General features: G+C 38.1%; 7 protein-coding genes across 7 annotated transcripts; 2 read left to right on the top strand and 5 right to left on the bottom strand.

Moving 5' to 3' along the window:
• Positions 1-225: 225 nt before the first annotated feature.
• Positions 226-744, bottom strand: GCV3 (glycine decarboxylase subunit H; the record flags this gene model as incomplete). The annotated part of the gene is made up of 1 exon (XM_449872.1): positions 226-744. One exon carries the CDS (start codon positions 742-744, stop codon positions 226-228), a length of 519 nt encoding a protein of 172 aa, XP_449872.1.
• Positions 745-1,513: 769 nt separating this feature from the next.
• Positions 1,514-3,931, bottom strand: PTA1 (RNA-processing protein PTA1; the record flags this gene model as incomplete). Its single annotated transcript, XM_449871.1, has 1 exon — positions 1,514-3,931. One exon carries the CDS (start codon positions 3,929-3,931, stop codon positions 1,514-1,516), a length of 2,418 nt encoding a protein of 805 aa, XP_449871.1.
• Positions 3,932-4,913: 982 nt separating this feature from the next.
• Positions 4,914-7,829, bottom strand: FUN12 (translation initiation factor eIF5B; the record flags this gene model as incomplete). Its single annotated transcript, XM_449870.1, has 1 exon — positions 4,914-7,829. The coding sequence occupies one exon, from the start codon at positions 7,827-7,829 to the stop codon at positions 4,914-4,916; it is 2,916 nt and encodes a 971-aa protein (XP_449870.1).
• A 378-nt stretch (positions 7,830-8,207) lies between these two features.
• On the top strand, positions 8,208-9,317 carry RBG1 (GTP-binding protein RBG1; the record flags this gene model as incomplete). The annotated part of the gene is made up of 1 exon (XM_449869.1): positions 8,208-9,317. One exon carries the CDS (start codon positions 8,208-8,210, stop codon positions 9,315-9,317), a length of 1,110 nt encoding a protein of 369 aa, XP_449869.1.
• Positions 9,318-9,843: 526 nt separating this feature from the next.
• Positions 9,844-10,818, bottom strand: GVI51_M12067 (basic helix-loop-helix domain-containing protein; the record flags this gene model as incomplete). Its single annotated transcript, XM_449868.1, has 1 exon — positions 9,844-10,818. One exon carries the CDS (start codon positions 10,816-10,818, stop codon positions 9,844-9,846), a length of 975 nt encoding a protein of 324 aa, XP_449868.1.
• A 2,812-nt stretch (positions 10,819-13,630) lies between these two features.
• On the top strand, positions 13,631-13,966 carry GVI51_M12045 (uncharacterized protein; the record flags this gene model as incomplete). Its single annotated transcript, XM_449866.1, has 1 exon — positions 13,631-13,966. One exon carries the CDS (start codon positions 13,631-13,633, stop codon positions 13,964-13,966), a length of 336 nt encoding a protein of 111 aa, XP_449866.1.
• A 3,584-nt stretch (positions 13,967-17,550) lies between these two features.
• Positions 17,551-19,056, bottom strand: CDC19 (pyruvate kinase CDC19; the record flags this gene model as incomplete). The annotated part of the gene is made up of 1 exon (XM_449865.1): positions 17,551-19,056. One exon carries the CDS (start codon positions 19,054-19,056, stop codon positions 17,551-17,553), a length of 1,506 nt encoding a protein of 501 aa, XP_449865.1.
• Positions 19,057-20,515: the final 1,459 nt, after the last annotated feature.

Raw genomic sequence — 20,515 nt, 5'->3', positions numbered from 1 at the left:
AAGGCAAGTAACTGTATATAGACTTTACTAAGGCTTGGGCGCATTTATTTTTACATAAAATATGTCCTAACGTAGCAACGAGTGATAGCTTTACATAGTAATATTTATTAATTCTTAGGCTATGTGTGAAGGTACTTATTTCTGTATATATAATATAAACCTAATTAATCACAAATGATAGGAAGAGAAAATGGGACAATTCTTGGTATAGTAACAAGTGGAAATTTAATGCTCATCGTGCTCTAGTGATTGCTCGTATTGTTCTAAAGTCAGTAGACCTTCTGTGGTGTTGATCTCTTCTGGGTTCTCTAATTTTATCTTGGCGATCCAACCTTCACCCAGTGGGTCAGTGTTGATCAATTGTGGAGACTCTTCTAGAGCTGCGTTACCTTCCACCACCGTACCTGACAATGGGGTGTATACTTCGGAGGCAGACTTGACTGACTCAACAGATGAGACAGAGTCACCGGCGGAGACCTCAGTGTCAGCTTCTGGGATCTCAATGTAAGTGGCATCACCTAGGGCATCGGCAGCATATTTCGTTATACCTAAGAATGCGGTACCGTCACTGTGTGCAGCGATCCATTCGTGTTGAGAAGTGTACTTGACGGCCAATGGTCCTTCACCAGAGTGAGTAAATGGCAACTGGCTCTTGTTTAAAGCGTTTGTGGATTGACATCTGAGAGCCAAACGTAGTGGAGAAGCTACAAACCTGCTTGATCTAACAACAACTCTAGAGAACATCTTATTTGCTTACTGTGTGTGGTGATGGTCCTTAATCTGATAGCTGCTAAAGGAATTGTTACAGAAACGTCCTCGCAACAAATAAATACAAACACCAGAATATATATACAATTGTTTTACATTTGAGACGCAACCTCTATTGCTCAATACAATTGGTTAGGTAAAACTCAGTATGACAAAAGTCCCCCAACCTGAAGAGAGTCACAATTAAGAAGTCACAATGCTCCTTGCCATCTATGAATCCCGGAGAGAGTCTTGTCATCGCAACCATGAACTCTCTCACATCGCGAATTCTTAGGTATCGTTTTTCTCTTGCCAAACTATCTGATTCTGGCAGTGCAGTATTTGTCTAATCTTATCAGTTGGCAGAATGCTTGATACTGCCAATCGTAGTAGATAACGGCAGTGCAAATGAAATGCCCATTGGTCTTCAAAGGTACTGCTGGGTTGATTTTGGTTCAACCAACAAACTGTGTTGTCTTCTGTGATCGAGAGGAGCTGGCGAATCAACAGACTCTTGAGCCGAAGCTTCACGGGCAGAGTCAAAAGTGCCTGCTGCGATGCATTCTTGTTGGGTCAGACTAGTCTACCATTCCTACTAGATAAATAAAAAAAGAGAGAGAGAAGTCATGACGTTTTCTATGATTTTTTGCACTTCACAAACGACTATGTACTAGTAAATAGTTATATCAAACCAGTTAACACTTCGAAAGTCAAATACTTAACAACAAGCTCTCTTTTGCATATTTACCTAAGGAGAAATATCACACTACTTACAATACTTATCAAGGATAGAGTTACATTGCTTTTCAATAGTGCTATCTTCTTGTTTCAGTTTTTCGAGAAATTCCTTGATGTAAGGTTTCGTGGGTGGACGGAACATTACCAGGAATTTAAGCACTTGGAAGCCTAAAGAGCTTCTTGCTGGGTCCAGACATACTGATCTTAGTTTTAGGATATGTTCATAGGTTACCCTTGGAAGTTCACTCATTAGTCTGATAAACAGACGACGATGTTGGTTCTCCAAGGACGGAACAAGCCCGTCTAACAATTTCAGGGACCATTCGTCGTAGTTCTTGTAACTCTCTTCTCCGTTCTCTTTCTTCGATTTATTAATGGTCTCATTGTACCATTCTTCATTTAACCACTCTAAGGCAACACTCGCCCTATCATTAAAATTGTCCAAGAAGTAGTCGTACAACGTCTGTCTAATGATGTTACTCATGTTCTCATCATGATTTACACCACGAGTGGCCAATCTAGTCAATATGTGTAACCACGACTCGCTAGAGTTCCATTGCATTAATTTAATCTTTTGCAAGGGCTTCAATTTGGTGTTTACAAAGGAACTAATCTCTGGTGTTTCTTCCATTTTCTTTATGTCCATTATATTGGAGATGATTCTCTTGAAATGCTCTTCCTTCTCGTTTTCATTTAGTTTCTCTGGTTCGATAGTGTAAGTCGAATCATTGGATTTATTAATGGCACTGGCCTCTGACATCTCTTCCACTTTCTCCTTAGGTTTCTCCTCAACTTTAGGAGCATTGGTCATAGGTTCATCAACCTCTTCTCCACGCAACCTTTTGTTTAATCTTTCAGCCATTTCATCATCTTCCATCCTGCGCTTCTTAGTCTTGTACTTGTTCATTAAATCTGAATAACGGGAAGCAACAATAGATAATCCGGTTAGCATTTTCTTTGTATCTGTATTGAAAACCGCTTCAGAGCATAGTTTCAATAACAAGTCACTTGGAAGCTTAGACATGTCTATATCTGAGTTTTTGCTGTTCATCAATGAATATACTGAAGAGTAGCTGTTATCTAATGCCACTGTTGAACTGTTGAAAAAATTCTGCATATTGTTTTTTGACATGGTATATTTCTGCAATTCAGATAGTTGCAATGCTTTCTCATTGAAATGCATATCATCTATCGATTCTGAGGATGATGCTTTCCCATTTGCTATATTAGAAGACTGCATATTATCAAACGTATTATTATCATTATTTGAAAGAGAGCTGCCATCATGGGTTAGCATTTGAGCCTTAATTAAGTCATCAATAGAGGATCTTAGACGTTTTATTTGTGCAATTGCCTTGTTTCTATCATCAGAGTTCATATAATGCTCTACTTCATTAGCATCAAAGTTCAATATACCCTTGCTTTTTGCTTCTTCTCCAATTACATGTAAAGTTTGAGAAATCTTAGAAAGTTTAGTATAAAAAGTTGAGGTGGTACCTGTATTTTTGATATATTGGCCTTTTAAACCAAATTGAACAAAATTCTTGTATGCTCTTTCAACAAATCTCTTCGCTAATCTATAATTTACTGTTGATTGATTATCCATTTGAAATTTAGCATCAACGTTAAACCTCAATAATCCAGAAAGTATTCTTATAGTTGTTTGTGGTCTTTGCTTCATAACAATGGCCAGACAGTTGATTATTGCGACAAATATCATACTAATCATGAAAGGCTGTTCAACTAGATAATTCAATAGAGAGTCAAGTAACTTTTTGGCTTCTGATTCATAAACTTGCTTCTTAGATATAACTGGATGATTATCAGGCACCGAAGCCAGACTTATCATATTCATGTGACCTGATTTATCTTTGATAGTTGAAGAACTTATTATCGGTGTTTGTACTATGATGACTTCAGATATCAACTTCAATGTAGCAAGTTTACATCCGATATTTTCATTTTCCTGAGCCAACATACTGCTGTCGTCCACCTGTTCATTGCTTTTGGATTTTGGATAAGGTGTTCTCCATCTAGTAATTATAAAGCTTTTCAATTCTTGCATCGTATCCCAAAGCTCTTGATTTGAAGTTTTGGCTACAAGATCGAAAAGTGATGAGTAAGAGGATGTTAATGACAAGATAGCATACTTATATGTTACAGGATCAATTTGGGAATCACGACATATTAGCATGATAGTATGGAGATGTTGGGATGCTATGAAGGGCTTTTCATTTTTCGGTATAAGTTCAGAAGTCAATATTTCATAAAATACATGGGTAAGAAATTTTGATAACCTGTGTTTTATTGCCTGGTCAGCATTGCTGTCGGCTGCTAAATATAAAGATTCAGCAGTTTCTAAAACTTTTGGAAGCGTCTTTTCAGGCGACTTGTTCAAAGCCAACTCTCGTGCTTTATAGAGTTGGTCAATGTCTGATTCATTCATTCCTATGCTATTTATAAGTGCTGTTTTTGAATAAGTTATAGTTGTTTCGATGGGGTTTAATTTGGACAAACAAACTAAAGAACTAATTTGCTTTCTTAGGCTCTAGTAATGCTGAAAAAGACTGTATCAAAGAAAATGTATCCAAAAAATTCTTCCGAGCTATAGTCCAGAGAGATTCCAGTAAAAGCTCAATTACTAGATTGTGTAACCAGATGAAGTAATAAGAGCTATAGGGTGTAACAAAGCGAAAATTATAAACCCTCTTTTTTGAAGTATACAAAAATCAGCAGCCCTGTTAAGTGCTCGCTGATGCTGTTTAGAGATGGCCTTTTCTTCTGCCTGATAATGAGGTCAATTAATCACTAACAGAGACTTTATAGATGGGGTCTCAAATCTCTCTTGTAGAAATATAGAACGTATTGTCCTAGAATTTCGTTTAATTTCCAGTTTGGAATTGAAGTCAAATATCGCCAGCTATGAAAAACAAGAAGGCGTCCAATATACTCAGACAATAGTCAAAAATCAGCTATTGTTTTCAGTTCCAAATGTACACTTTGCTAAAAAACAGGACCTGTTAAAAAGCTGACACTTGCTGTCAAACACTGGCAGTTATAGGTGTGTCTTGAATTTGCTGGTTCCAAATTTACATAAAATTCCAAAAAAATATAGTCCATGGTCAAATATCGTACAATATGCTACACACATCCTTCCTGCGTTCCTTATGATGTCTCTTCAAAGTGGTAATAATAATATTGAGAGGTATACTTGGTGAGTAATCTGTCATTACTTATGAATTTGGCTGTATCTAATATACATTGTATATACTGGACTTTGATATGTATATGGGGGGCGAATAGAAAGATGGTTGTGGTAAAAAAAAAGTAAAATTAAAGGTAGAAATTTTTGGCTGTTGGGAAAAGAAGCGAAATAAAAACAGTACTAGAAGGTAGAAGAAAAAAGTAGGGCGTTAAAATATGCAAAATTACTCAATTCCGAATACTGGTTTTAGCTTCTTGATCAACATCCAGTCTGACTTTGGAACTTGGTCTCTGAACGCCTTGTCCTTCAATGTGTCAATGGATCTTCTTGTGATCAAGGAATATAAAGTATCCTTCTCATCGACGTGACGACCCCAGATTGGTTGTTGAGAAGATGGGTCTTCCAGACGCATGGCAACACCAGCAGCTGTTTGACCCTTCTTGACCTCAGTGACAGGTTCGTGATTAATTTCAAGAGACATTGCTCTACCAAGAAGCAAAGTTTGCTTTTCCTTTGTTGTAGGGTCAATCTTGACAGCACAAATTGGTGTACCGACACGCAGAGTACCTTCAATAACATCAACACCGATGATCATTGGACCACGCTTGTTAATGATTTGAATGGTGTTCAACACACATGGGAATGTGGCATCACCCATAAAGTCCTTACGACGTTGTTCCAATAATTTCTCTTGGTATGCTGTAAAAGCATCGAATAAATGGTAAATAATGTCTGCGTTGAAAATCTTGATACCTTCTTGTTCAGCATATAGTTCTGCTTCCTTGTCAACCTTGACATCGAAACACAACATAACGGCAAATTCTGGGGCTTTTTCCAACATTGTAGATGCCTTCATAACATCACGTTTGTAAACTGGACCCAAACCTATAGACATAACTGGAATCTTCATGTCCTTTAAGAAATCTAACAAAGCTTCCAAAGAACCCAAAGTAGAGGCTTGAACAACAACACCCTTACCTGAAGTGTCTACAGAATCCAATAGACCAGTCAGATCTTCCATGACTTCATCCATCATTTCTTCTTCGTCGTCATCAGGACCAACAACCAATAGACGAGAACCAGAAACAGCCTTCTCCAAATCATTTGCGGCTATCTTAACACCCAATGCAGCCTTCACTTCCTTGTGGTGAACATATTCAGATTTCAAACGCAACTCACGCAGCGGCTGTGGTGTCAATAAAGCTCTGATATTTGTCACTATAGGACCATTCATACCACACAATACTATTCTATCACCTTCTCTCAAGTAACCATTTGATAGAATAACATCAATAGTAGTACCGAAACCTTCAACAACCTTAACTTCCAAAATGGTAGCTTCAATATGAGATAAGTACATAAGTTGTTTAGACATTCTCTTTTGAGTCAATTCTAGCAGCAACCACAATAAATCTGGAATACCTTCACCAGTGACAGCAGATGTAGGGACAATGGAGACATACTTAGAGATGTTCTTGTTTTGGAAATATAACTCAGAATTCAAACCCTGTTCAGACAAAGCCAGTTGAATATTGCTCAATCTAGTAGCAAATTCATCCTTGACTGCCTTAGATTGCTGTTCAAAGGAATCTCTGAAGGAATTGTTTGGAGTGCTTTGCCAGTCATATAATCTGTCAATTTTATTCAAAGCAACCACAAATGGAGCCTTTCTGTCTCTTAGTAACTTGATAGATTCAATAGTTTGTTGTTCTAGACCGTGCATAATATCGATAACCAAAATAGCGATGTTACACAAGGAGGAACCTCTGGAACGTAAGTTGGAGAAAGATTCGTGACCTGGAGTATCGATCACTAACAGACCTGGAACATCAAATGTTTGCTTTTCAAATTTAGCCATAGTTTTCGTCTTGTCTCTGATAGCTTCAATTGGGAAATATGTTGCACCAATTTGTTGGGTAATACCACCCGCTTCACCACCTTGAACATTAGTTTGTCTAATCTTATCCAAAAGCTTGGTCTTACCAGTATCGACGTGACCCAAGATACAACAAATTGGAGAACGCAAATCCTTCTTGTTGGCAGCAATCTTACTAGATGGCTCTTCCTTAGCGTATACAACTTCTTGAGCATTTCCAGAAGCTGCTGGGGTAGAAATTTCCTCTTCAGCTTCCTCTTCAGCTTCCTCGATTTTATTTTCTTCAGCTGGTTCATTTTCATCATCGTCCATGGCAAGATTCTCCCAATCATCGATCAAGACCTCTTCTGCCTCTTCCTTTTGAGCATCTTTGGTTGCTTCGCTAGACTTCTTCTCCTCTTTGGCTTTAGCAGATGCTTGCTCTTCTGGAGTTCTCTTCTTCTTTTTACCGTACACAACCTTTTTAGGACGTTGTGTTTGTTCACCATCGCCAGACTTACTTAAACCAGCGACCTTGATGTTACCTGCTGCCAGGAGAGCTTGACGTCTCTTTTCAAGCAGCTTCTTTTCTTCTTTTTGTTTCTTGGTTAGAAGCTTACCCTCAGCCTTTAATCTTTCACGCTTCTCCTTCTCCTTCTCCTTTTTGGCTGCTCTTTCTAGCTCTTTTTGCTTTTCTTCTTGCTCAAGACGTTCTTGTTCCTCTCTTTCCAGTCTTTCCTCCTCTTCTCTTTCTAGACGCTCTTGTTCTTCCAATTGCTTCTTAAGTTCTAATTGACGCTTTAGAGCAGCAAGACCAGCAGGAACCTTCTTGGCAGGTTTCTTGGTGGCCGGCTTTTTGGAACCTTCTTCAGGTTCTTGGGAGGATTCTTTCTCTTTCTTTTCAGCAGCGATCTTTTCCGCATTTTCTTTATTCAGTTGCTTGTTCTTTTCCTTCTGAGCTTGTTGTTGAGCCTTCTTCTTGGCGGCTTGCTCTTTTTTCTTTTGCTTTTCCTTCTCCTTCTTTTCCTTCTCCTTTTCCTTCTTGGACTTCAGCACTGGTTTATCAGCATCTTTCTTCACTTCCTCTTCTTGCTTTTTCTTAGATTTCTTCAAAGTGGCCATAAAGTCTAGTTCAGCGGTTTCCTCACCTTCTACAGAGCCTTCAGCACCTTCCTGTGGAGTAGCTTCGGGAGCAGGGCTGCCAATCTCCTCTCCTTGAGGCATATCTTCTTCGAAATCCTCATCCCAGTAGTTCTGCTGGTTCTTCTTTCCTTTCTTCGCCATTTTTTTCGTTACCTCTCTTATTTAGTACTCAAAGAGTGTAGCCGTTATAGAACTATCACCAGATCAAGCAAAGATCACAAACTAATCCATATTATTTAAGTTCTATAATTTTCATTTACTACTTGGTGGCCATCGATTTATTTTTTTCACTGCTATGAAGAACCAAATCTTTTGAAAAACTTTTTCCTCTTAAGTATGTCGTGTGTAGCGAGTGAAAAATTTTGGCCAAAATATCAAAATTCTGCGATGAGCTTGGTAATAGTGAATAAGTTGCGAGCACACAAGTTCTTTATATTTCTTTACTATTTTAGCGCCAGGGCTTTTTGTCTGTTTGAGTAGTAGTAGTGTCATCCAAGGTAATTGCCAAGCTAACTGAGAATGTCTACCACGGTTGAAAAGATCAAGGCCATCGAGGATGAGATGGCCAGAACCCAAAAGAACAAGGCCACCTCTTTCCACTTGGGTCAATTGAAAGCTAAGCTGGCCAAGTTGAGACGTGAGCTGCTGACTAGTGCATCATCAAGCTCCGGTGGTGGTGGTGGTGTTGGTTTCGATGTTGCCAGAACAGGTGTTGCTAGTGTTGGTTTTGTTGGGTTCCCTTCTGTTGGTAAATCCACTTTACTTTCAAAGTTGACAGGTACTGAGTCTGAAGCTGCAGAATATGAGTTTACCACATTGGTCACTGTTCCTGGTGTTATTCGTTATAAAGGTGCCAAAATTCAAATGCTGGATCTACCGGGTATCATTGACGGTGCCAAGGATGGTAGAGGTCGTGGTAAACAAGTTATTGCCGTTGCAAGAACGTGTAACTTGCTTTTCATTGTATTAGATGTCAACAAGCCATTGCACCACAAGCAGATCATTGAAAAAGAATTGGAAGGTGTCGGTATTAGATTGAATAAAGAACCTCCTAATATTGTCATCAAGAAGAAGGAGAAAGGTGGTATATCTATAACAAATACTGTTCCACTTACACATTTGGGTAACGACGAAATCAGAGCTGTGATGAGTGAATATAGAATCAATAGTGCAGAAATTGCTTTCAGATGTGATGCTACTGTCGACGACTTAATTGATGTCCTAGAAGCCCCAACTAGAAGATACATGCCAGCTATTTATGTGCTGAATAAAATTGATGCACTATCTTTAGAAGAATTGGAATTGCTATATAGAATTCCTAACGCTGTTCCAATCTCTTCAGGAAAGGAATGGAATTTAGACGAACTGCTTCAGGTCATGTGGGATAGATTGAACCTGGTACGTATATACACTAAGCCAAAGGGTAGAATACCTGATTTTAATGATCCAGTTGTCTTGAGATCAGATCGTTGCTCTGTCAAGGATTTCTGTAACCAAATTCACAAGTCGCTGGTAGATGAATTTAGAAATGCATTGGTTTATGGTAGCAGTGTCAAGCATCAGCCTCAATATGTTGGTTTGAATCACATTTTGGAAGATGAGGATGTTGTTACAATCTTGAAGAAATAGTCATGTATTGTTGATTTTTATGTAATGTATATGATGTATATCCTCCTCCATATAAATTTTCAACAATATCAAATTCATTAATACAAATTGATTGATAAAAATTCATTACCAGATAAAGAGAATAGCTAAATTCACAACAAATTATAAATTTACAGCAGCACTAAATGAAGAATTTTTATCGGATGCCAAAATTCTATCAGTTGCTAAGTTATCCGGCATTATAATGCCTTCTTAAGTCAAGACCTAGAATCTTTAAGTGAAGACTATCTTAGAGCTAAGCTTCTTGTAGTAATAAAATTAAAATTGAAGAACAAGAACGTCTAATAATGTAGTACTAATGCAAGAATGAAAATATTTGGTGGCTGTCTTATACCGGGTGTGTTATAATTAATTGAACAAATTACAAATAATAAGTAGGATAACTTAATATAACATTGTGGGGAACAAGCAGATTTGAAAAAAGAACAGAATGCAGAATATATGACTGGAGTACTAATGTGTGTTTAAACAACCTAATTTGATTATCTCAGCTCTTTTGATTATTTCGAAGCGTTTCAACTTCTTGTCGCAATCTATCTATTTCAGTTTGGTAAAGATGCTCATTATTTCGCAGATATACAATATAGTCGATAGCCTTCTGCAGAATTATACTTTTGTTGAATTTAGTTTTACTACTGTTTGACGTACTGTCTCCATCACTCTGTTCCGTTTTAAGCGAAGAGTTGACTTCAAACGCAGTTTCACCATCAGAAACCCACGGTATCATTTTCTGTAATTGAGCTATCTTTGAATTTATGTTAATACGGTATTTCTTTTCAATTTTATTATGAGCTAGCTTCTGAACATCAGTTAATCTCTTTCTGGATATTTTTTTTTTGCTATTTTTGGGTGTATCGAATTTACTATCTTCCGAACCTGGCTGTATGGTGCTCTTGAGCGGCAAATGTGGTGTAACAGGCATTCTTTGTTGAGGATGCATTAATGGTATACTATGATTAATGTAGTTGCTGGGTAGTTTATACTCCAGCCCAATTGGATGATTTTCTAATATTACATGGTTATTTGGCATATTCGTGTCTTCATTTACAAGAGTAGCTGAACTGTAAGATGAACTTGTAGATGGCTGGAAAATATACTCTTGATTTCCTTGATAACTTTCGCCAGTTTGGAAGATATGAGGCTTCACCAACTGTGTCCCTTCAATACGTTCATATGGCCTAACCATATAAGGACCTCCACCTAATTTTGGAGGAATAATAGGGTTCATGGGGTATACTTTATTGACCCCATTAACGTATTGTACATTTTCATTGTGTCCATATTGCTGTCTCATATATCTGGCGTTGGAGTTCATATCTCGATTTCCGCTTCCAAACAATTCTGGAAGGCTTTGGCTGTTCTGATACTCAAACTTTTGAAGGGGTCTGAATTGTGAGGTTTTTCTATTATAGTTTTCATCTATGCCATCGCCATTCAAGTTCTGATGATTAGGCAAGTCCATAACGTTATGACCAATAGATGTTATAATTCCAATGATCTTCTAATATAATACAATTCGTGTTACAATTAAGTGACAGGTTCAACCATAAAGTTGTAAGTGAATTTCTGTTAGCTGAGATGATAGTAGTTGGATGAGTAATAATTTAACTCAAAATTGATGCAATGGCAGTCGCGAGAATATATATTGGTTATAGCCGATTAAGATAGCCTTGTATTGTCAATGATGGAACAAACTTTGCAACCAATATTTTAGTGAATTGGAGCACTTTAAGTGTATTGGAAATAAATGGCAAAATTTTCAAATCAAAGGAACATTAATATATTCTAGAAATAATAACGGCGTCTGCTAGCTAATGTTTTAGAACACAGAAGCAGAAACACTGGTGTTTATTATTGCTATAAGTTAGCTTGTACTTCAAACTCTTCCTCTAATAATTTCTAATTAAACTGCAATCCAACAGTGCTTGAGTGAATGAGGTAAATTAAAAAGCTTGATATATCTTTTCAGTAGTAATAGCTATGCCCAGTTTATGACTTTTTATAAACAATGAGCGTTTTCTTCCGAATAGCGTACCTTAATATGGGGCTCAGTTATATCTATTACTGGATTAGTCGTATATTCTCTTTTTATTTTTGCTGTAAGAAGGTCTTTATTAACTTTAGGTAAAATCCCACTTAACTGAAATGATGCAAAATCCTTGATATAAAACAAACAAAGGTAAGGACAGACACAAACTATGGTAAAGCTTTTCAATCGAAATAATAGAATACAGCAGTTAAAGGAATGTTATAGCGACTCAACTAAATGAAAATATAATATTTATAATTTATTGAAATATAGAGAGCGCAAGATGGATTCACAATGCATACAGATCGAAAATAACTAGTAATGCCTGAGATATACATTCATATTCTTTCATCTATATATGATTATCATATTGTACTTATTCCTTTTTCAAGATACTTCTGCATTGAAGAACAAAGGCATTACTAGTCAAGGGATGAGAACAATGACGCAAGTCTTGTCGCTAAGGCCAGGTATGCCATATACAAGGAATTACCTAAGTCCATCAAAATAAAAGAATAAAAATTAAAAAAAAAAAAAAAAAAAAATAAAAAGAGAGAGAAAGAGAGAAGGTCTGTTGTTAATGCACATCAATTCATCATTGATATTATTGAAAAAAAAAGTACTTTCAGAGCAAGGATAGCTCAAATTTTAGTGCTTTTTCTAGCCCTTGCGTTATCTATGGCTCTTAATTCCAAATTCCGTACTGTAGTCAGGCTGGAAATATTGTAATTATTTTTTTGTTTCAATTATTTGGTGTTCAACTAATTTATCTGGACTGAACAGCGTAATTTAGTAGGAAATTCGAGTTATGATATTTACTATACAGTCTTCCCTACTACTTTTTCTAGCGTTAGATTTTTTTCTTTTTCTTCTTTGGTTCTCCCTACATATTATGAAATTCTAAGTAAATTTTTGAAACAGTACAAGAACTTCTGTGCTTCGAATACACGACGTGTTTGTTAATACCTCGAGATATCTCCCTCTAACGATGGTTTTAGCAGAAAAATGTCTGTTTTGTAGCCCACTGTCTTATTAAAATGGGTTGGTTCCAGGCTGTTAATTTGTCAGCGGTGTTCAATGCTTTTTTGTTACGTTACATTAGCTTGCGATACATTAGCACTTTTCTTCTCCTTCTTGCTAGTTAAGAGATTCCCAGGGATCATCGTTGAAGAAATAAGAAAAAAGCAGGTATAAGCAGCCCACCACAGACATAGCCCCACTGAAAGTCGACAATTTAGTGTGAATCTTCAAGTAGTAATATCTTTTCTCACAGACATCCAAGATCAAAGTATCTCAGTTTCAGTCTTTTCTGTTTATTTCGTAATTCTCACCAACTCGATTTGCTGATTGCAACTATTTTGCTGCCATCTAAGGGATTTTCTAAGTTTCTTCTCCAATAGCACTTCCTTTCCTGATGAGCTACGTGGTTTTTTTCCTGTCAGCCATTTGAATAGTTATAAAAATGTAGAAAGAGGGGTGGGGGGGCCCTTATTTGAGACGAGCTAGGAGGGTTTTCTCATTTCTTGTAAAAAGAAACGCAAGATATGGCCGACTAATTATTATGGTGGAATTACTACTATATGTGCGATCCATTGTTGTCATATTTCTGCTTTTGAATATGAAGTGGGAGCACAGGACTGGACACGTAGTGTCGCACACCAATATTATCGCTGTCTTTCAAATTTGGCAGTGTGTTCATCAGGAGCCAGAGTTGCCCACTTCCAGTTGTGGCCAGAGCTCTATCTTGCCTTGGTAGAAAAGATAGAATGCCATCAACCGCTGCGGATACGACATATGTAAGAAGCACCAAAAAAAAGTAAGGGCATCATCTCGCATTAGAAAAATAGAAACTGGCATGCTGAGTCTTGCTTCACTAGTGGAAAAAGAAGCATCTAGACCCTGGCCATCCTCGTCACCCAAAAGTGAAAGCAAAAATAAAAGACACCGGGGCCACTTTCGCCTCACGCCAAGTTCCGCGTTCCGCGTTCCAAGGACCCCTGCTTTACCAGGCCCAGTTCTTGGCACGGTGGGCCAGCAGTCTTTTCCTTGTGTGCTTGTAGAACACAAATCTCGGTGCAAAATGACGCTGCAGAGAAGAGAATCCCTTTCCCTATTTTGCACTCAGGTTGGAGAGCTGGAAAAGGCTATTTAGCAATTCGGGCTTCGGTATCTTGCACACAGAAAACACTGTGGGGGGGGAGATAATCAGGATTTTCCTCTTGCCCCTCTCCAAGTGAATTTCTGTATGGCATATTTAGTGCCCACGGTAGATGTGCTCTCTAATAGTGTTTTGCGCAGTGAATGCTGTGCGGCTTCTTTTTCCTGGGCTGGCAACTCCCTATTTCTGACTGCCTTTTTAATAGAGAATCAGTGCAGAGCTCAGCAAAATCAAATTTCGATTGTGGGCTCTAACATGTACTTAGAAACATTTGGGGAAGAGCTGGAGATAGTGAGAGCCCCGCACAGTATATTTTCTTTATCACTCTTAGCTGCTGGGTATTCTGAGACAAACACTAGATCATTACTCACTATGGAAATTTTAAAGAAGAAAAGAAGCCCAACTGCTACGGCGTTGTCATAGACACTTGAGGATACTTGCAAATCATTTATAATGTTTTTTGCTCTCGTCCAATTACTACGGTTGGAAATTCGCTCTTGGTGTTACACAGTACAGACCTGGCAGAATCCCTCCCGTAATTGTTTCCCGTCAGTAGGTCCGCAGCTCGGTTACAAGTTAAAAGTGCGGTATTTCCATACCAGTGCTCTATAGCCACAGAGAAAGCTCCGTGGTAGAGCCTAATGGTTAGGCTGAATTCAAAAAACTTCTGTAAGTATGCTACCAATTCTCACAGTTTCGGCAGTAACACGAATTTGTACGGCTAACATACTTTCAGTTTTGTGAGTAGATTCTTTCGACCTAAAAAAGCACGCACGATAAAAATGTAAAAAAAAAAGAGAGAGAGAGAGAGAGAGAAATACATGAGAGAAGCAGTAGCATCATTGTACCAGAGTTTCTCAGAGATTTTGCAGGATCTAACTTTAATCGCTTACAAAAGCTGGTGGGCAAAAAAAAGAGTTCTTGAACCGGTTTTCCTATTTCTAGATGATGTGCTGCGTTTTTAGTGCCTCCTTTTTGATGAGATGCTTGCCTTTTCTACACAGAACGCACCCGACAACGGAATTCCCAATCTCAAAGCATTACCCCTCAATTGCCTAAAAAGCTTGCCCACTTTATGTGCTCCCGCGGAATTGCTTAATGGGAGTTCTGTGCCTCTTTCAAATGAGGAAGGCATACGTAAGCAAAATACTAGTGTTTCACACAGAAGATGGCGGAGAGTGACGACGGGATTAGTAAGTATTCCCTCGTACAAGATAGTTTTCCCGTTACTGTAATTCAGATGCTTATGTGATCGAAATTGTCTGAGGAATAGATTTTGTATGGCACAAGATACCAGCCGACAACAATATTGCTCCCTGTGTAAGTTCGACGGGTGGGCAAGCAGCAAAATTTATGGTAGTTTCTTCCGTGATACCTACAAAGCATATCTTGTCACAAAACTGGCAGAGAGGGGGAGATGTGAAGAGGAAGAAAGCTAGGCATTCTGCTCATGTGAGTGTATGGTCGGTACACAATGTGATCCCAGCTCAATTAATCGGACAATAAGGTGGTAAAACGAATTATAATACGGGGAATTTGATTATATCCTTGGAGTTATACGAGCAATGCAGTTGTTCGTCGACTCCAACCTCCCACCTCCAAGAAAGTCACCTAATGACTAAGCTCTTACTTAGCCAAAAAGTATTGGAAAAGAAACTGACGACTTTTCTTACCTGATAATTGGTCCAGAACTACATGTTCTGTGGGAAAATCACGGTCTGATAGAGTTGGCCAGTCCTAGTCTGTAACTTGTTGGAAATAATGGCAATATTTTAAGCTGGTGATATTCGAAGGGAGAAAAAAAAGTCTCTTAAACGTTCGAACGGTATTAACTGTAATGAGAAAAAACTCGCTCAAACCTCTGCAGTGTCTTCCATGCCTTTTAAAGTACAATCGCGTACACACTTCCTCATTGATACGCACCCACTATACTGTGTGGAAACTAATATCAAACGGAATAGAATTGAGACTTGGCTAAAAACTTTCTGCCAGATGGTCAGCTTTCTACCTCCTGCCTCCTTACTGTTGAGACAAAGTTTGTCAGTCGGTTCTTACCACTCGTATGAAAGTCCTTCAAAGGTTTTCTTTGAGGGTTTATCGCAAAAGGAAAAGGAGTTGCTTGTGCAAATCATTACTGGTGCTTTGAAACAATGATATTTGAGAAAGAGTTCAGCAAACTCTCGTAGTGTTACAGGATTAAAAATACAAAGTTTTGCCGATTTTGTTAATCCTTCTCACTTTTCTTTTAATTTCGCAAGTAAGTGGTCTTTTATTGTATGTTTTCCATGTGAAAGTAGCTTGGTGTTCCTGTCCTCTAATTGCTTTCAGTTTCATCTGAAGTTAAGAAAAAAAGAAAAACATCATGTTTTATTAGTTACCTATGCTACTGAAAAACCAACTTAGTTAGTAAACATAAATAAAAACTAGCACACTGATACAAAACGGAAATAATATTTTTTTTGTGGAAGTTAATTTGCTCCCGGGTTTTATACTGTTAACCACGAAAGTGCACTTCAATATGAAGGCATATTTCACTGCACTTTAATAAATGATTCTACACCGACAAGCAATTTTCACTACCACGAAAAATGGCAATGAAACTATAGACTATTTTGCTGTGTTATTTACAGCACTTTTATTTTCAATAGAGGAACCAAATGCTACTACTGAGATTATCAGCTCCTTCTTAGCGTAGTTTGGTATGCTTTCACACAATCTCGCCAGAGCGGTAACTGTCGAACAGATTCATTTTTTTGTTGAGCATTTTCTCTTTTATAAAAATCTTGCTACAATTTTTACAATAGTAGATAGTGGATGAAGATGCTGCTTATAATTTAAGATCAATCGGCAATTGCTGTGCTGCGAGTATGAGCAGTATAAAAAAAATGGCCGGAATTCTTTAATTCCATTCCGCCTTGTTTACCATACAAATTTTAGCATCACCGGTATTTATTTAGATAAACTTTTTTCAGCCGTTTGCTGGGTATTCCTACCATCCAGTATATTTTCAACATGGTACATTATTTACATTATCACGTCTTTCTCAATGTTTGAATTAAAAATGATTGTTTATATCAGTCAATAATTATATCACACATGATTTAAAAAGAAAGGTATTTTAGAGTCGGTAATTAGTATTTTTGTATTTTTTAAAATACTAGAACTAAATTTGTCATTAAGTATAACGAAACTGTTGAATCAGACAATAGCACGGCATTTCTCTAATGCTTGAAAAAAAAAGACAATAGTAAGAGAGAGTGTGCTATTAAACATTGAAAGGAATTAATTTTTAATTCTAAAAGCACAAAATGTTTTATTTATCAGATTTTCCCGCAGCTAATAGACCGTAAGAGTAATCAACTAAAATAAATCGCTATATATGTACAAGTAGATTTAAATGCTTCATGAACTTCTATGACAAAGAATAATATCATTTATTGGCCAGCCTCTGATAGTTTGTCAGATAGTTTGGTAGGAAATTTTTTAAGTCTATTAATTCTAATTTTAATATATTGCCTTTAGATTATTAGACTTTCATAGTAAAAAAAGACGTTTCATTGTTGATGCCTCTTCATATTAATTGTTTAGTTCTTTCTTTTTGCCGTGGCATTCATTAGTAATGTTAAAGTATGATATAAGAACTTAGAGATAGTATAATGAATAGTCTTGAATTGATAATGAAGATTAAATATATTTTACCTCACCTAGTGTATATTATTACTAGCATTTATACTAGGAGAGCAGGACTAAGTCGAGTCACTCGATCAACTTAACTTTAGTTTGACAATATGCATGATTGTTTTCTATTTGAATGAATAATGTTATCTTAAAAAAACATAAAATAATCGTTACTAAATTTTCTATATGATTTTATGTATCAGCATGAACAGATTGCTCAATCATATACACGTTAATGTATAAGAAAATGAGACCCTCAAATCCTTTGCAAGGTCTATCAAAGATGTTATGAATAAGAAATAAAAAGTTGTTTAAAAAACTCGATATTCTTAAGCAGTGGAGACTTGCAAAGTGTTGGAGTGACCGACACCAGCCTTGAAACCTTGGATGGAAACGTAAGTGTCACCCTTCTTCAAGATACCGAATTCGATAGCTTGTTCGATACCGAAGTTCAATCTAGCTTCAACATCTTCAGTCCAGTCAGAGACAGATTCCTTCTCGTAAACGAATGGGAAAACACCTCTGTACAAGTGAGAGAATCTAGCAGTTCTGGCGTTTCTGGTGACCAAGATGATTGGGCAGTTTGGTCTGTACTTGGAAACCAATCTAGCGGTGGTACCAGAGGTAGACAAAACGATGATAGCCTTAGCCTTTTGTTCGAAGACAGCAGCGACGGCGGAAGCAGCAACAGTTTCAGTGGTAGAAGTTGGCTTTGGAGTGCAGTTTCTGATGTCATCGTAGTTTGGCAAGTAAGCAATAGCTTGTTCAGCGATCAAAGCAGTTTCAGCCATAGTGGTAACAGCGTTAATTGGGTAGTTACCCTTAGCGGTTTCACCGGACAACATGACACAGTCAGCACCGTCCAAAACAGCGTTACCGACATCGGAAACTTCAGCTCTGGTTGGTCTTGGGTTGTAGGTCATAGATTCCAACATTTGGGTAGCACAGATAACTGGCTTACCGGCCAAGTTAGACTTAGCGATCAACTTCTTTTGGACAGCCAAGACTTCTGGGGCTGGGATTTCGATACCCAAGTCACCTCTGGCAACCATGACAGCGTCAGTGACCTTCAAGATTTCGTCGAAGTTGTTAACACCTTGTTGGTTTTCAATCTTGACGACGATCTTGATGTCCTTACCGTCTTCACCCAAAACTTCTCTGATGGTCAAAACATCTTGAGCGGTTCTGATGAAAGAAGCGAAGATCATGTGGACACCGTTTTCAACACCGAATCTCAAGTCAGCCTTGTCCTTTTCAGACAAAGCTGGCAAGTCGACATCGGTACCTGGCAAGTTAACACCCTTGTGGGAGCAGATCTTACCAGCGTTCAAGGACTTGACCTTCAAGGTCTTGTCGTCAACGACTTGCAAGACTTCGAAAGACAAAACACCGTCATCGACGTAGATGATTCTACCAGCGGAGATGACCTTGGTGATGTTCTTGTAGTCCAAGTACATGATCTTGTCGTCACAAGCCTTAGCGTACTTGTCATCGGTGGTGAAGATCATTTCGTGGTTTGGTGGGATTGGGTAGTCGACTTCGTTAGTGGTGGTACCAGTTCTGATTTCTGGACCCTTGGTGTCCAAAGCGATAGCCAATGGTCTACCTGGGTATAGCTCTTCGGACTTTCTGGCATTGTCAATGACAGACTTGTGGTATTCGTAAGAACCGTGGGAGAAGTTCATACGGACAATGTTCAAACCAGCCTTTCTTAGAGCAACCAAGGTTTCTGGGTTGTTGGTCTTTGGACCAATGGTACCGATGATAGAGGTTCTTCTCAATTCCTCACCGGCAGAGGTTTGCAAGGTAGTCAATCTAGCCAATCTAGAGTCCATTTTTTGTGTTGAATGTGTGTGTGATTGTGTAGTCTCTTTTTAAGAAAAGGAAACCAATATCTACAAAAAAAAAACGTGTACAAGAGATAGGAAAGGTAAGAAAAGAACCCAATTGGTTTGGCTTTAAATATAGAGCTTTGAATTACAATTGAAGGAAAGAAAAATTTTTTTTTCTTAAATTTTTCACTTCATTGTTGAGAAGCTTCAGAAAGTTATCTTCTCATGGGTTCTATGAAAAAAAAAGAAAGGAAGGCCCCCCCCCATTCAACTAATTTCATCATGAGAGTACCCATAAAGAAGATCAAAGCTCAATTCATTGTAGGTCAGTTAACATTCCAGTTCAAGAACCCTTGTTGTGGTAGCCAAAAGTTCAAATTCAAATTTCAAAGTTCAAAGTTCAAAGTTCAAGCACAAAATCAAATCAAATCATAGTCAATACGAGCTGTGAAAAATATTTCGAATGGTTAAAGAGCTGCTAAGAGATGCCCTTCATAGTTAGTGAAAGTGCTGGAGGAGTGGGGGGGGACTGTAAAGTATCTTGTGCATTGTGTGGGCCAATTCGAGGACCCTAGTGCAGGTGGGCTCCATTATCTCCCTTAGTGTGGGCGAGGGCGTAGATAATAATTACGTCATTTGCAAGTGTTATGTGGTGTCTGTGTGCAGTTTTCGTGGTGGTTAGAAATAGCTGGGGGGGGGCAAGGGAAAGGAGCCTGTGAGCATCACAAGAAGTGTTGCAGGACAGGAAATAGTGGAATCCCAGGACCCTTCCTCTACGGGGAGAGAGAACAAAGGGAACGAGAAATGGGGCAGAGATTCTAAGTGGGAAGGCTCTTTTCAAGGAAGAGGGAAAAAAAAAAGCAATGTTTTTAATGGAAGGGAAAAGAGAGGCAGAAATAGTGGAATCTGGTGGTGTGTGGGTTTTGGCCGAAACTCATATCTTCAATTTTCTTTTCGGTGATTCTGATGGGGGTTGCACACATGGTTACCCGCATACGTGTTGGGGATGGCAGATGTTATGAGTGTTATGTCTTTGCACGAGAGTGGGCATACGATTTAGCGTGTGTGGTGATTTCAAGTGGTTTTTTGGGTGAATAGTGATATTATGGCGTGATACCATCGTGCAAAATATTCATGTCACCTTCGGGTGCTTGATACCGTGATCCAGTCTTCGTCAAAATATTCTCCCTTCCCGAAGACGATTTTCTTCCTTCCATCCAAACCCTAATTTTCAAAATTGTTTTTCAAAGTGTGTCAGTACTCCAATAACATCACTATGATCATTTGCAAATCCTAACCCTAAAAAGGATTTTTTTTTCTTATCCTTGATAAGGACATCTGCATGTCCTTGTCCATATTGTTGTGGGACATTTATCAGACATGGGATGAAAGTTTCTTTTTCATGGTCTGATCTTTTTTATGGATTTGAGGAACCAGGTACCTCACAATGCCTCTCTATACT

Source organism: Nakaseomyces glabratus, chromosome M (genome assembly GCF_010111755.1).
Source record: "Nakaseomyces glabratus chromosome M, complete sequence".
NCBI lineage: Eukaryota > Fungi > Ascomycota > Saccharomycetes > Saccharomycetales > Saccharomycetaceae > Nakaseomyces > Nakaseomyces glabratus.
Note: the sequence above shows the minus strand (reverse complement) of the source record. Positions and strands in the feature narration are given on the sequence as shown.